The 16,725-nt window shown below is 40.8% G+C and overlaps 1 protein-coding gene across 1 annotated transcript in view; it reads left to right on the forward strand.

The window, feature by feature from the left end:
* The first annotated feature begins 3,756 nt into the window (after positions 1-3,756).
* The window catches only part of cables2b (Cdk5 and Abl enzyme substrate 2b), a 49,680-nt gene continuing 36,711 nt past the window's right edge, over positions 3,757-16,725 (forward strand). Inside the window, exon 1 of the mRNA XM_031759133.2 lies at positions 3,757-4,432. Within this exon, the coding sequence (XP_031614993.1) occupies positions 3,825-4,432 (608 nt within the window). The 5' untranslated portion in view covers positions 3,757-3,824. The remainder of the gene's footprint in view (positions 4,433-16,725) is intronic.

The raw sequence follows: 16,725 nt of genomic DNA on the forward strand, positions 1-16,725 counted from the left end.
ATGGTACACTGCTTCTCTCCCCTCCAGCCCTCTATGCCAGCCTCACTTAGCATCAGAGCCCAAGAGAGTCAGTACACCCATGAGCCTCACCCGAGTCACTTAGTCTCATTATGTAAGAGAACAAAGCTGCCTGCATTTATTTGTAACTTTATTTTCATCAGAAGCGATACACAGTCCTCTAAATGCATCATCGTTAGCCAAAAGGCTGGTTTTAATCTCTTGAGAATGAACAAATGGAAGAGAGGCGCTGCGAACGGCTCTGCAGAAAAGTGCTTTAAAAATATGAATTCATGGAGAGTACTGGGTGTTACAGAAGCAGAGAGGAGAAAATGGGTGAGCTAGAGATTTTTACAGTTTTCCATTTAATATCGAAAAACACCACAAAATACCTTGTGACTAAGCTTTTTCACACTTTACAAAACTGACAAATAATGAAAGGCTTTCTTTTCTGTTCATGTAAGCTTTTCCAGGCTCATTCTTCATTTTCCAGTTACTTCTTGACCCACATCTAAAGTCAGAGGTCGAGATTACAGTTTTTGTGTCTTGAAACTTAATTTGGCAAGCGAAGATGATACCAGGAAAAGCAATTAGATAATGTTCAGTTCTATTATGAGAACTGAAGATAAATTATGTTGAGCTAAGCCTGTAGGAAATAATTGCAAGGCAAAGCAAAGTATGTGTGTGTGTGTGTGTGTGTGTGTGTGTGTGTGTGTGTGTGTGTGTGTGTGTGTGTAGCATTGTATAAATTCAATCCTCATCATCAGATTACAACTCTGTAATCTCTGGAATCATCCATGTGGTAACGTTTACTAACATATCATAATGTCATCTTTCTTTCTACACACACACACACACACACACACACACACACACACACACACACACACACACACACACACACACACACACAGGGAGAAAATCCCTCTTTCACTGCTTGTCATATGAAGCACTGGGTAATCCTGTGTTCATGCTTTCCTATACTATCACAAAATCCCCCAAATCCAAAAGATGGGTTTAAGTTTTTGTTAGTAACTAAATTTGCTGGCTTTTAAAAAAAAAAAAAAAAAAAACATTTCGTATTAAATTATTAATTTAAAGGCCCAATTTATTATTCGATTTTGAAATAGCTGTTTTATCTATTTGCCTTATTTAAACTAAATATGTGCAACTTCGATGATATTGCATTATATTTAAAATGTTAACCCCCCCCCCCCCAAAAAAATACCTGTGTATTGTGTTGAAGAAATATCAATATTAAAGTTACATTTCAAAGTTACTTTTATCTAATCCACACATTTACGGACATGCTCTTTAATATTTGGTTAAATTCCCTCCAGCAGATGCTTTTGGTAGCCATCAACAAGCTTCTGGAATAATTCCAGCTTTATATTTAAACACTCTCCCTGATGGACTTTATTTAAATTGGTTGATTTGGTGGATTTTAGAGTTCGGAAATTTAAAATAGAGCTGAATTCTGGGATTTGGAAGTCCATCCCAGTCCATCTCATTGTTCTGCTGGAACACTTTATCCAAGTTTTAACTGTCTAACTAAGGTTGCCATCTTTTTTTATTATTTCATCCTTTTTGTGCAGTGCATCAGTGACACTGGTGGCTAAAGAGCTGACAGCTGGTACAGTGTTCTTAGGTTTGAAAGTCTCACCCTGACTCCTCTAAACATACATTGTGTCATGGTGGCCAAATATTTCCACATTTGTCCCATCTGACCATAAAACCTTTCTCCAGAGAACATTTAGCTTGTCCATGCGGGTGGCTGAAAATCTGGATTACCTCTAACCAGTTTTCACTCATCTGATGGTGACACTTTAGATCTTCTTTCAGACCTCTGCAAATTGGTGACACATCTGAATATGTTGTATTTTGTGTACTTGTTAAAACTGATGATCTGCAGTTGTTTATGAATGGCTTCAGAAGACCTTCAAACGTATATACATCTACAATTCTGTTAGATCTTCACTGAAATAATTTTATAATAATAATATTTTTATTATACAAACATCTTAAATTGCTGTATGGCTGAAAATAAAGTATAGCTTAATAAGGTTCATATTTATTTTTGATTTTACTTTAAAAATGCAGTAAGGTGATCTGGTGGCTCTAGTTTGCTGCTGAAGGAGTTTTGCTGTATAATTTTGAGCCACTTGTCCCGTAGAAGGAAAGTACTCTGTAAATCAATGCAAAACTGTTCACCTTTATGATGAAAGATCTCTGTCCTGATGTGGTCCATTCCAGGATAACAGTGTCTCGATCTATATGGAATGAGCCATCACAGAACAGTTTGACAAGCAAGAAAAGGATGCGAATTATCAGCTAAGGCCTTCATTGTAATCATATCTCAACCCAGCTGAAGACCTAAGGAAGATTTTAAACATATTCCACAAAACTCACCACCAGCATCTTGACTCTTACATTGTTTTATTTCCATTAGTCCTAAGAATGCAAAGACAGTCAATTCCAAAACCCACTGAAGTACTCGTGGCACACATTAAAACCCTGTATATTAGTTCTTTTATTTATCACCTTTTTGTGCAGACACATAAGAATAGAAATCACACTTTAAAGGAGAGACTGAAAAACAATGCTGTACACTGCAGTTTAGTGCACGCCCTATCATAAACAAACTTACAGCATATTTTGGTCTTTGTTGCAAGCTCTAATGTGAAGCTTTAGAGTTTCGCATAATTGTTTTTGTCTTTTCTATTTGCTGTAGTTGAGGCCCCGTCTGTTCCATCTGTTCCACGTAAGCAAAACCATGCACCTTAATACATAACATGACATCATGCAATTGCAATAAGAATTTCCAGTGAAATCGAGCTGAGTTAAAATGACATCAGCTTTGGATCTCCATCCTGTTATTGTTCTAACTCAGCTGGAAGGTCAGTTGCAGTTCATCGGTTGCTCTGCAGATGTAGGGGATCAGGAGGGTTAGTGTACGATGACAAACTCCAAGCCTGCGAGGATTACAGTGTCCTGTGCCCTACAGGTTATATTTAGCAGGGTACCAGTCATGCTTCACAGTGTGGTTGTCCTGCGACACCAACCAAGTTCACTTAGCCCAGTCGTGGTGTCACTGCAGGGATCAGTGCAAAGAAAATCCACTGAGGTTTCATAACAAAGTGCCAACAGCCAATCAAAGCTGCAGTCAGGCAACACTGCACTGACAGCTCAGTTAGTGCCTCAGCAGCCCTCATACTGTGCAGTGATGTGTAGAAAAATTACATAGATGCTGCAGGAAACAATGATGTTACCTAAAAGAAAAAAAGCAAGCACAAAAAAGAGAGGGGAGAAATTAAATTGAAGAAATTAAAACATCAAAATCCTGCTTTTAATTGTACAAATATTTGTTGTTTTTTGGGATTGTAACAAGGGTTACAGATGTACTTTTTATTTTATAGGTTATTTAACATGAACAAAGCAGAATTTACAATTAATTAATGTAGTTTAATTATGCTAAGATAAATACTTGATCATTGCAAACAGACCTTAAGAAGTAACTTAATTACTTTAGGAACTTTTTTAACCCAGCATATACAACTAATGTCTCAAAAAAATGCAAACTCTATTGTTATTATTGTTGTTTTGCAGTTGTACATCAAGCCTTTTATGGCCAGTATGTCACATTATTAACCAACAGTATGTTGTTGTTTACAGCGTGCCTCAATACGTCATTACGTATTCCCCCAGCTGGACCAATGAGAGCGCAGGAGGGCGTAAAGCGGTCTGGCGCCGGGTAAAAGGGATTTGACAGTTGCAGGTCTCTAGCTGATCCTTCAGTTGACTTCCTCAGTGGGGTCGAGACAGAGACGATGGCGGCGGCTGCCTGCAGCCAGCACACCGCTGTCACTACCGCCACCGTTAGTGGCAAAAAACCGCATGCTAACAGAGAACATAGCCGGAGGAACCGTGAGAACTCTCGACGGAGACAAGCGGCTCTTTTGTTTCTCAGTAACATCTCCCTGGACGGACGGCCGGTCCAGAGTAATTCTGCTGAAAATCAAGGAACCCGCCACCACAAACACAACGACTCGGAGGGAGCAGACTCCAGCTCTGCGGCGGGGGCTGCAGCCGGTTTGTGTCCGGATAACAACAACAGTAGTAGCTACGGGACATTCTCTAATGTACCAGCTTCCGTAAGCAGCGGGACAGCCACTCATTCCGCGGCACCGAGAACGGGACTCACCACCGTGCCGCCGATTCTCGTCCTGCCGTCGGACACGGGCTTCAACGATGTGGGGAGCACCGAGGTGTTGCTGGAGTGTCGCAGAGGCTCGTTTCCTTCCTCCGGTAACAGTAACCTGCTCTCGGCGTCCCCGTCCAACACCAGCCTGCTGCCGTCGCCGGTGGGACCGCGGAAGTCGTCCACTTTGCTGTCGGTTCAAAGCTGTAACTCGGTGTCCTCAGAGCCGCGACAAAGGTGAGATATATACGGCGGCGTTTCTGTTCTCTAATCGGGTGAGCGGTGTCATCTGAGCCTGGCTTTCAAGCTTGAATTTGCATGTTTGTCGTCGGTTTTCCCCTTTAAACAACACCTGAAAGTTAACAGGGGAGACCAGCTCGGCAGGTAGACTGTAGCCGGAGTTATTTAGTTTGACTTTGACTCGAAAGTCGTTCTTGTTCACAAACGGAGGCACTGACATTTCATGCTGAATGTGAGCTGGTGATCCCAGAGTTGATGTGTGAGTTCAGCTACGTTTGCTCCGGTCCACTCACTCCTCAGGCATTTAAGGACGTTTTAGAACGTGTCAGCGGTCACGATGCAACAAATTCACGGTTAGTGTTGCTGCCTGGAGGTAACAGTGAAGTCAGAGCAAGAGCTGTGTACATGACTCATAGCAGTTGAATTTGGGACGCAAACTACTGAAAACCCAAGACCACCAGCATTTAATGACATCAGACTTACGCTTGCATTTTTTTTCATTTAGTGGCGTAATATCCTTTCCTAGAAGAAACAAGACATGTGGTAACAAGTTCATTTCCAGTGTTGTTTATGTCTTACTAGGTTGCATTGCGTGGGAAACAGCTGGCATTTAAAAACGAGCTTTTGTTCTTATTTTGTTTCCTATTTTTGGTTTCTGTCTAATTTAGTTTCAGTTAGTTACCAGAGTAACAGTGTAAGGTTTCGTCTTTTTAACTATTCCAACATAGGTGGTAACAAACTCTTGAATCACTCTCGTGCAGGCATCCCAGTTAGGACACCCAAGAGTGAGCAACACAGATAATAAACAAAACAAATTGAAAGTTGATAACCTATAAAAGACCTATAAATAAAATGTCTTTTAAGAAGCGATTTAAAGAAGGTTACTGACTTCTTGACCCTTATCTCCCCAGGCAGGTAGTTACAAAGCCGAAGGGTTCTAATGGAAAAGGCATGATCACCTTTAGATTTAAGTCTGGATTGTAAGGGTGGTGCTGTAGTGTAGCCTGTGCCTAGACCCAGATCTGTGGTTTAAATGGGATGGCAAAATCTTAAAATCAATTCTAAAATGTGCAAGAAGCCAAGACTTGAGTGATGTGTTGCTAAAACCAGGAAAAAACTGCACTGCTGCATTCTGAACTAATCAAAGGTGTGAGAGTAACCTGTTGAAGATGCTACAATCAAGCCTGGAGGTCTTAGTGTGAAAGTACTGTTTTTATTCTCAAGATGGTCGTTTTGTTTTTGTTTGTTTTTTTTGATGTGTTGTTCACCAGGTTTTATGGCCAGGTTTATCTGTTTGTTGCTTCCTTGAGAAGGTTATGTTTTTGGTAGGGTTTGTGTGCGTGTTTTTCAGTCTGTAAACATGGCTCGAAAAGTATTGATTGAATTCTGATAAAACTTTGTAGAGGTGTAGAGTGGGGACATATCAGCATTCAATTAAAATTTGTCTTCAAAATCAGCTTGAATTGGCAGAAAATGGACAGGAAGCTTTATAACTTAGAAACTATCATTCTTACACTTGTGCTGTTTATACAGTACTTTGTTGAAATGTTGAAAATAAAGATTTACAACATCATGTCACATTTGACCTCTGACCTCAACTTCAAGGATAAAATGTAGCTATTTAAGTTGACAATAAATTTTAAGACTGACAAGAACATGTTGGCACGGGATACGTTTTGAGTCTAGTTGAATAATTTTATTATGACATTGTTATGTACACTACAGTAACATGTATTTAGATGGTTATAAACTAACAATTTGAATACTTGTATAATGTATCTGAATACGTATTACTTTTTGGAAAACAGGCCAAATAAAAATAGCCTAAACTTTGCACTTATTTTTTACTGCACAATAAACTTCTTAAAGTACATTTTAAAACGAACAACAAAAACAAAATGAATATATACAAAGTACAAAACAATTTCCTTAAAATTAAATCGTGTACTAAGAGTGCGCCGCCTTGACGAAGGTTTGTCTTGAGTGCTTCTTGTTTATCCTTGCATTTTGGGTGTAGCGACTCAAATATGGCCTAAAAGAGAACCTTGTGGTACACCATAGGTGAACAAACTGTACAAGATAAATTACTTGCATTGAGAAAGTTTATTTAAGATAAAATTAAACCAAATAAGTGCACTTTCCTCATGCAGACCTATGCTTTAAGTTGATCTACTACTTGAAAAGAATGAAGATGGTCAGTGGATAGCTTCAAGAGGACCTGCATTGTGTAACGTGCTAAAGTGTAATTAGCAAGAATTTTCTTAGTGTGTTGACAAATTTTACTCTATTAGCAAATCCTAAAGCTAAAGTCATTTCCTTTATACACTACCAGTCAAAAGTTTTAGAACACCCCAATTTTCTAGTTATTGCAATTCAACTCGTTCAAGTCCAATGAATACCTTGAAATGGTGCAACGATGAGCTGTGAACTGCCAGAGGTTTAAAAAAAAAGGTAAGGTTACCCAAAACTGAAAAATAATGTACATTTTAGAATTATACAAAAAGGCCTTTTTCAGGAACCGCAAAATGGGTTAACACCTTAAAGCTGTTCTGCAGCAATGGAGGTGGATCGCGCTTTGAAAGCGGGTGCTACTAATTCCTAATTTCTGGATTACTTACAAGCCCCCCTCTCTGCATAAAAGCAGTGTTGGTACACACTAGAGCTGGGCGATATATCGAGTTTTTAAAAAAAAAATCGATATATTTTTATACGAGTTATAAGATGTGACAATATCCTTTATATCGATATAGTCTATGTTACGTTATAATTATAGTTGCGGAGCCGCAAGTTTGCCTCTCTTTCGTCCACTTTTGTCTTTACGCAACGTTACTCGACCTCGCCTCTCTCCTTCACTGACTGAACACAACTCCCCCTCCTCCCCCATCGCTTCACCTGCAGGCAGCGACAAGATGGACACGGCAAATCTCCGTTAACGAGTTACTGCGCATCCCCCCGTGCGTGGGGCTGGACGCCGTCAACGTGTTAACGAGCTAACCACGCTGCCTAAAATCCTTTCATTCTCTCAAAAGTTGACTGCGCGCCTTATGTATGAATTCTGGTTGTGCTTGATGACCGCGAAACGATTTTATGTGATACACAGCGCTCAGCAATCTGTCAAAAAATGTTTTTGTATGACTTTGGTAAGCTACGGAGCTGCACCGCTTGATGGATTGTTGGAGCATTACGGCTACCGTAGTCTGGAGCCTCGCGGAGTGATACGTACTGTGCTTCAAGGTAATATTACCGTATTGTGTGTGTATAAGGACCATAAATGGCACCTGTTCAGAGACATGGTTATGCAGCTGATTTCAAACTCCAGGCTGTCAGTCACGCAGTAGAAGTTCAGAATAAAGCAGCTGTGAAATCTGTCTTTTTGTTATTATGCTCAGCGTCTTTTAGGCTACGTTCACACTGCAGGTCTTAATGCTCAATTCCGATTTTTTGATCAAATTCGATTTTTTGTCTGCTTGTTCACACTACAAATGAAATGCAGCAGCAAACGCGCTCTAGTGTGAACGATCAAAGCGGCCCGCATGCGCAAAAGAAGACGTCACACACAACTCGCTGTGTTTAGACCCAGACCAAACAGTATTGTTTGACTGATGGCCCTCAATATAAAGACTTCGGACTTTACGTTTCCCAATTTTTGCTTTAAGTTATTTTGTTATTTACATAATAATGTGAATAACCTAATAATTATCCTTATTGCTGTTTTAGAGGAGCGGTGCTTCAAAGGATAGTTGCAGATTTCTGTCAGAATTTGCAGATTATACAGTACAAATAAAATGTTCACGTTGTCTTCCCAACAGTTTCACTGACATCTACACTGGATGGACAGGAAGCGTTCGCGATGTCTTCTCGGGCGCTTCTCCGGCGCTGATAATTGGCGTCTGTCTTGTGTCAGTGACGTAAAAGACGGATTTAATGCGACATGACCGTTCAAACAGCAGTCGCTTTCTAAAACATCGGATATGTATTCGTACCACATACGAAAGTGACCCTTCCTTCACCATCAAAAGGCGCTCAGAAACTGGGGCAAACTCTGACAGGAAGAGGTCTTGCAGACCCAAAGCTAGGTAGCTCACAGGACAACAGCTTCAAGCACAGCTTTTAATAGTGGTCGTAATGTGCAAGTCTCAGTTTCAGCTGTGAAGAGAAGACTTTGAGCTGCAGGTTTGACACAATGAGTTGCAGCAATAAAGCCATTGCTAAGACGTCAGAAGAAGACAAAGAGGCTGTTATGGATTGATGAATCAAAATTTGAAATCTTCGGTTCATCATGCAGGGTCTTTGTTGGCTGTTTTGCTGGATCCAGGGTCGGTGACTTGCACAGAGTGGGAGGCACCCTGAACGAAAATGCGCCAAATGTGGCTACTTTGATGAGCCAAAGGTTTAGAATAGATTTTGGTCTATAAAATGATTCCATCATTTCTTTTTTAACTCCAATTGCATATTTGTATTATGCGTTTTTCAGAGTGCAATGAGACGTTAAACTGCATAATTTTCAATAAAAACTGGAAAAATTGGGCTGTTCCAAAATTTTTGACTGGTAATGTACTCTTTATTTTGTTTTATTTGTTGGTTTTTATTTATTTTTAGAGTTTTAGTTTTAAATGTTTATTTTTTATTTTTCACTTGGCTGTATCTTCTCACCCCTGGCTCGTTTTAGTTGACTCAGATAACTGTGGTAGCCAGCTGTAGAAGCCAGCGGCTTTGTAGGCAGGATATGAACCCAGAAACGGTTAAAACCACCAACAGACATGCCGAAGACGAGCTGCTTTCTGTACCACAGTAACCCCCAGTCGGTTTCAGTGAGATGTTTACTGCTCTACTTATGTTTCTCTTCCTGAAAGAGGGGGAAATTCAGACATGTCTACAAACACAGATGAAAATGAGCTGGATAAAAACAAAGATGCAGCAGCAATGAAAGTGAGGGATGAATTTCTTAATATAAAGCCTGTGTTTTTTATTTATTTAATTTTTTCTTGAGTGACAGGGAGTTTTTGTGTTTATGATGCATTCTCACCTGGCAGCGGTTCATACGCGCTGATCCTGCGTGAGTGCTGATGGATGGATCAGCATCGTCATCATGTTGGCAGTGCTTCAAACCCAGAGAATGCCAGCCATGCAGCGATAAACACCGCTTAACCTATTTACACCTAACAACAGGCTGGGAAATTACCAGCAGATAACAGCTCATCAGTCAGACTGCTGCACCAGCCATCAGCTGCAGCTCCTGTTGTGTGAGGATTTGATTAATTTACTGTGATGATGCACTTACAGTGCTTTATTATTTTTCCCGGCAAGTGGGCTGTCAATAATATTAATGAGTAAAATTTACACACCTAATATTGGTCTGTGATGCCAAGAATGTGCGATGTGAGGATAAACTCCATTTGATTTGATTTGACCATATTATTATCATTTTTGATGGATTGGTAGGTTCTTTGGGTCATGAAGTGTGAGGAAGTAAACAAAGGATCAAATAAAACCAAGGAAAGGAGGATAGAAAGATAGTTTTAAGTGTTTATCAGATATATTTTTAGTTTATTATTACTATTATTTATTATTATTTATCATTACTTTATTATTTATTTTAGTCTATTATTCATTGTCAGCAGTGCTGTCTTCGCCTTCTCCACACGGCTTCACACAGCCCTCCCCTCTCTAGTTGATGTTCACAACACTGAGTAGAACTCCCAGTTCAACAACACTGATGTTGGTAAAATGTACATTACAATTAAACAACTGTAAATGTCAACCTGGCCAGCACAGCGTTAACATTAGCTACCCAACAGTAGCGCTAGCCTTCTGTTACCATTAAGGTAGCAGGTCTGAATATGGGAAAGAAATGATCAGTCATGCCTGTTTGTAACTTTATATCAGCAGATATAACATTATGCATGAAATTCCCATTTTGGCATATGTGCCATATGCCATAAATATTGTATTAAGAAACGAGTGATGTTTTCATAATTAGTGCCACATTTCCAATTTTTATTTTATGTCTCATATTTTCAAGGACTCTTTGAGGCCTTTCAACCTTTGCTTTCGTCTGCAACCTTTAGCTCTATTCGTAGAACAGTGCCCCCTAACAGTGCAGCAAAGCACTAAGCTTGTTACTGTAACCATGTCTTTAAATTAGTGCAGTAATCATTTATTAATGCTGAAACACTTTCTACACTCGGGCTGTAGCGCTGCTCGCTCGCTCGCTGCAGCAGGAACCCAGTTCCCCATGTAAGTCATTAAACTTTGATCCGATTCCCACCAATAATCCACTCGCTGCTTTAGGAGGGAAACTGTTCTGGGGCTCAAAGAGCTGCTGAACATATAACAAATGTTGAGTTTCCTGTGTTGACTGGTTGCTGGGCCTGGTTTTAAACACACGCTTCTTCTCACCTAGACACTTCCTGGTGTGATGAAGTTGGCCATCATCAGACATGACCATCAGTCACGCTCTGTTTAGCCTTGAGGTTCAGTGTGTGTGAAGTGTTGCCAGCCAGCTAACCAGCTAGCCAACCACTTCATTTGCCTGCTGAGTGAACAAACAGTTTAGCTGTGAAACTGACACTCTGTTACAGAGTAAGGACACTTAGCTGTTAGGTAACACACTTTCACTGCTGGTGTTTTGATACACCTTCACTCTGTTCAAGGAGCTATTTGATATTTGATATCTGGAGGAACTTAAGCATCTTTCTTTCTTTCTGACAGTGGGTTTCCAGTCATGTGTGCATGATATTGAAGACTAGTTTTAACAGGCTTTCATGCATGGTTGGTGGGGCTGTGTATCACTGCTTGCACATGGTTTGATCCATATCTTTCACACATGATGCATATCCACAGGCCATATTTCAAAACAAGTGATTTTTGGACATATCTGAAAGAGCTTACCTAGGAGGTGTCCAGGAGGCATCTTTGTCAGATTCTGAAAACACCTTCCTTCAATGTGGAGAATCGGCGTCTGTTTTGTGTTAACCAGTAAAACAACAGCTTCACCTTCCCACTCAGCTCTCTCTTCACCAAAACATGATGGTAATACATCCACATCTCTGCAGATGCTGCTGCAGTCACTTTTTCCTGTCCTCTGCTTGTGAACGGCGGCCCGGAGATCCTTCGTGTGAACCCTTACGCACTTTTCTGCTTAAGAGCCATGACCTTAGACTTGGAGGTGCTTATTGTAATGTTTGCAGATAGGCTGGTTACAGCAAACTGGAGTTATCTGGCAGTGCACTCACTAGCACTTTTGCTTTTCTCAAACTGTCTGCTCCCACAGCTAATTTCATGCGACTGCCTGTCACTGTCGCTTTTTCCTCCGTTTCGCCGGTGTCTCCATTGTAAGTAAGTGGCAAGGTTTGTTATACTCCCACTGTACTTGGTAGTATGCAGTTTATCACACTGCAGTTGTTATATCAACAGCCGTCTGCCTGTTTTTGGTCAGGAAATGGTGCATAACAAACAAAAACAGAAGTAACAAGCAGCTTCTGAAAGCTCCGGTTTATGATGTCTATATATGTAGTGGTTGTTTTGTGATGTACATGCAATATACTTATTTTTATGTGGAAACTAAGGGTTTCTGGGGGGAAATAAAATACACAGAAAAAAATTAACATTGGGTCAGCAGTGGGCAATATCTTGAGATTATACGACGGCCTTTTAGGGCAGAATTACAGTTCATTGTCTGTATCTCAAATCTCTCCACAAATTTAGTTAAAATGATGTCACACATGGTTAGTTTTGCAATAATAATTACCACTCACACAACTCCAGCTATGCTTACTCATTTCAACAGGCTTTTGCGTTTTCGGCACACTTAATTGCGGTGTGAGAAATGGACAGAATTGGAGAAGTGCTTTGTGTAAGCTGTTTCAATGCTTGTGGTCTGCTTGTTTCTGGTTCAGCAGGTGTCCCTGTTCTGGTGTGGATGTTTGTATACAATGGCTTGCAAAAGTATTCGTATTACAAATAAATAACTGAAAAGTGGGGTGTGCGTAATTATTCAGCCCCCTTTGGTCTGAGTGCTGTCAGTTGCCCATAGACATTACCTGATGAGTGCTAATGACTAAATAGAGTGCACCTGTGTGTAATCTAATGTCAGTACAAATACAGCTGCTCTGTGACGGCCTCAGAGGTTGTCAGCAACACCACCATGAAGTCCAAAGAACACACCAGACAGGTCAGAGATAAAGTTATTGAGAAATTTAAAGCAGGCTTAGGCTACAAAAAGATTTCCCAAGCCTTGAACATCCCACGGAGCACTGTTCAAGCCATCATTCAGAAATGGAAGGAGTATGGCACAACTGTAAACCTACCAAGACAAGGCCGTCCACCTAAACTCACAGGCTGAACAAGGCTGATCAGAAATGCAGCCAAGAGGCCCATGGTGACTCTGGACGAGCTGCAGAGATCTACAGCTCAGGTGGGGGAATCTGTCCATAGGACAACTATTAGTCGTGCACTGCACAAAGTTGGCCTTTATGGAAGAGTGGCAAGAAGAAAGCCATTGTTAACAGAAAACCTTAAGAAGTCCCGTTTGCAGTTTGCCACAAGCCATGTGGGGGACACAGCAAACATGTGGAAGAAGGTGCTCTGGTCAGATGAGACCAAAATGGAACTTTTTGGCCAAAATGCAAAACGCTATGTGTGGCGGAAAACTAACACTGCACATCACTCTGAACACACCATCCCCACTGTCAAATATGGTGGTGGCAGCATCATGCTCTGGGGGTGCTTCTCTTCAGCAGGGACAGGGAAGCTGGTCAGAGTTGATGGGAAGATGGATGGAGCCAAATACAGGGCAATCTTGGACGAAAACCTCTTGGAGTCTGCAAAAGACTTGAGACTGGGGCGGAGGTTCACCTTCCAGCAGGACAACGACCCTAAACATAAAGCCAGGGCAACAATGGGATGGTTTAAAACAAAACATATCCATGTGTTAGAATGGCCCAGTCAAAGTCCAGATCTAAATCCAATCGAGAATCTGTGGCAAGATCTGAAAACTGCTGTTCACAAACGCTGTCCATCTAATCTGACTGAGCTGGAGCTGTTTTGCAAAGAAGAATGGGCAAAGATTTCAGTCTGTAGATGTGCAAAGCTGGTAGAGACATACCCTAAAAGACTGGCAGCTGTAACTGCAGCAAAAGGTGGTTCTACAAAGTATTGACTCAGGGGGCTGAATAATTACGCACACCCCACTTTGCAGTTATTTATTTGTAAATAATGTTTGGAATCATGTATGATTTTTGTTCCTCTTCTCACGTGTACACCACTTTGTATTGGTCTTTCACGTGGAATTCCAATAAAATTGATTCATGTTTGTGGCTGTAATGTGACAAAATGTGGAAAAGTTCAATACTTTTGCAAGCCACTGTATTCTTCTAGTTTCTGGATACAAACCATGTCTTTTCAGCCTGAAGGGCCCGTCTTGCATTGTTTTCACTCTGATTCGATTGTGAAATTTCTGATCAGAAACCAGCACCATGCTGGTTTCTGTTTACAAAATAAATGGCAAATTCAGGATGTGTACTGCATCCAGTGTGTGAACGTATCGTGGTTTTGATCCATGTAATTATGGGGCTGTCAGATCAGTCAACCCTACTTGGTGCTCTCCTCGTGGATCTTCTCTGTTCTTGTAGCTGTAGCTGTAATTTTGCAGTATTATGAAAATGCTTGTTGCTCTTTTATGAGTGTATGACAGATGCATGAATAAATGCATGTATGTGATATTTTGAAATTGTATGCATCAATCAGTTTTTGAATAATGCATTTACTGCACAACAGAGCACGAAAACAGTTCAGCTGATATCCATCTTCTTAGTTTTGATTATATTACATAATGGTTTTATGTTTGAGCTAGAAAATGAAACAAGATAATTCAGTTCAGAAGGCATAAAGGAGTTTTACATTTATTTATTTATTTTTTACAGTTTTATGCTTCTATTTTTGGAATTTAGGACAGTGTGATGTTTCGACTAAACTAAACCAAAACAACAGTTATTAGGACAAAGGCTGAAAGGGCGTAAAGCACGTAATCATATAATCGAATTCATGGTTAAATTTAAGCGGGCTCTAATCTAAACCTTAGGTCTTAAATTTCTTTATATCGCTCTCCAGCTGTCCTGGAAGAATTTCTCTGTCTGAAGGAGAAAAAAGGAGCCGAGACTTACAGAGGACTGACTGAGCAAAGTCACCAAAGGGTTTTTGTAGGTAATTTAAAGTGAGCGTGTCAGCCTACCAAGAATTTCGTGCTGCTGAGGAGCATTAAAAACGAGGTGATGGTGCTTTTTCATGAGGTGCTGGAGTATCCTGTCTGTGCGAGTTTGGCTGGGTGTCAGTTATGTTGTGTGGGTGCATACGTTTGCGTATCTAAAGGCCTGTCACAGTAATTATATTATCAGCACACTGCGTGATATTTGGACAGGACCTCAACCATTTTTCCTGATCTTAATGTTGCATAATGTCAAAAAAAGGTAGGTTATTATTAAATCAGTGGCATGAAATGGAATTAATGTTACAGCAATATTGTTTATAATAATTATTTTGGGGGCAAAAGATGATCCAGCATAAGGACTTATTGTGACAGGCCTAATTACCCACACATACACACACTCTTAGAGGTTCTTTGGCAGTAACAACTAAGTAGGTGTCATGTCATCGCTGAATGACTACAACTGAAGCATTTGCTTTGAAAGTCACATCAACCTGGATTTGGTTTCTAATCATTTACTTTGATAGCAGATCTACAAAATAACAAGTGCAAAGACTTTTATGTTTCACCTTTTAACGTTTGGCTCATTTTGCATGGAAAGCTGCTTTGTCACTTCGGGACTGGTTATGATTTTTTTTCTGCATTTTTCCACAAGATTCAAAAGCACTGCAGCAATTCAGCGTTGTGCTTCTACAGCAGACTCATAATGACAAAACCAGGATACACCTTACACATTTGTGTCTATTAAGTTGATGTTGCACTGATGAGGAGTTGCTACCAAATCCTTAAACTCAGCTGTGAGTTTGTCTCAGAATCAGCCTTCGTGTAGTACTTTCCACCCCTCAGCTGTAAAAGTCTAACGATATTGTCACCACCCTGCCCGGATCTCAAGGTCAAGGTCACAAGGTCTTGTCTTTTTCAGTCTTCTTCTACCTGCTGATCAGATGGGCACTAATTACGTTGAGTCAAGCCACGTTCACAGTAATCAGCCTGTGTGTGAACTTTGCAGGATTAATCACACCTGTGAGGAGTCTCATCAGTGCACGCTGCTTTTCTAGGTTACTTAACAGGATCTTGGCTGTCCTCAATTCATAGATATGAAAATTTAATGGTGATACTTCTAGGACCTCGGCAAAAGAAATTAATCCAAAGGTTAATGTCTGTGTGCCTTATCGCCTCAGCTAAATATACAGGGGAATACCCTGCATATCTGTACATGCTGTGGCTGTGTGTGGGCAAATGTCAAGTGCTTATATCTGATTGTGACCACTGCCGCTGACTCTGTTTTTAAGTACAGCCACCGCTGACATCATACTTGGTTAGTAAGTCCCATTTTGAAGCTTCAAGCTGAGCTGTTTCCATCCAGCTTTTTGAAAGCAGAGCAGGGCCAGATTTGACTGAGAAGTCCATAAATGCTGCATGTTTGTGGCTTACTGAATTGTCAGGCACATGCTGAGACACACTCGGCTTCATTCTCCTCCTTTTTGACTTGAATTAAATTAAAGTTTTGAAGGACTGTTGTGGTGAAGAGAGAGCTGAGCCGGAAAGCAAAGCTCAGGTGTGAGTTGACCTACATTTTAACCCTCACCTGTGGTCATGAACTCTGGATCGTGACTGACAGAACAAGGCTGTGGATGCAAGCAGCTGACATGAGTTTCCTCTGTAACGTGGCCTTCGAGAGAAGAACTCAAACATCCGGCGCGAGCTTGGTGGAGGAGATGAAGTTGTCTGGGCATCTGATCAGGATGCCTCCTTGATGCCTCCCTTTGGAGGTTTTCGAGGCATGCTTAGCAATTTGTTTGGCACAAACACAGTATTTTTTAGCCTTAGCAAAATACACCTGAAGACTTTTAGTTTTCTTTCCTACTTTTTTCTTCCAAGACTGACACAGCAGATCAGTTTTTTGTGCCAGGGGAAACACTAAATCTCTCCTGACCTACCTATTAGGCAGCCACTCAGTCAGGCCTCTTTGGCTGAACTTCCCCTGGAGGTTCAGGTGTTCCCTGAATGACTTCATGGAGTCACCGACATGTAATTCAGACTGACTAAAGAGGGTGGTTCCTTGTTTAAATGGAGATTTTCCACT

Source organism: Oreochromis aureus, linkage group 20 (assembly GCF_013358895.1).
Source record: "Oreochromis aureus strain Israel breed Guangdong linkage group 20, ZZ_aureus, whole genome shotgun sequence".
Lineage (NCBI taxonomy): Eukaryota > Metazoa > Chordata > Actinopteri > Cichliformes > Cichlidae > Oreochromis > Oreochromis aureus.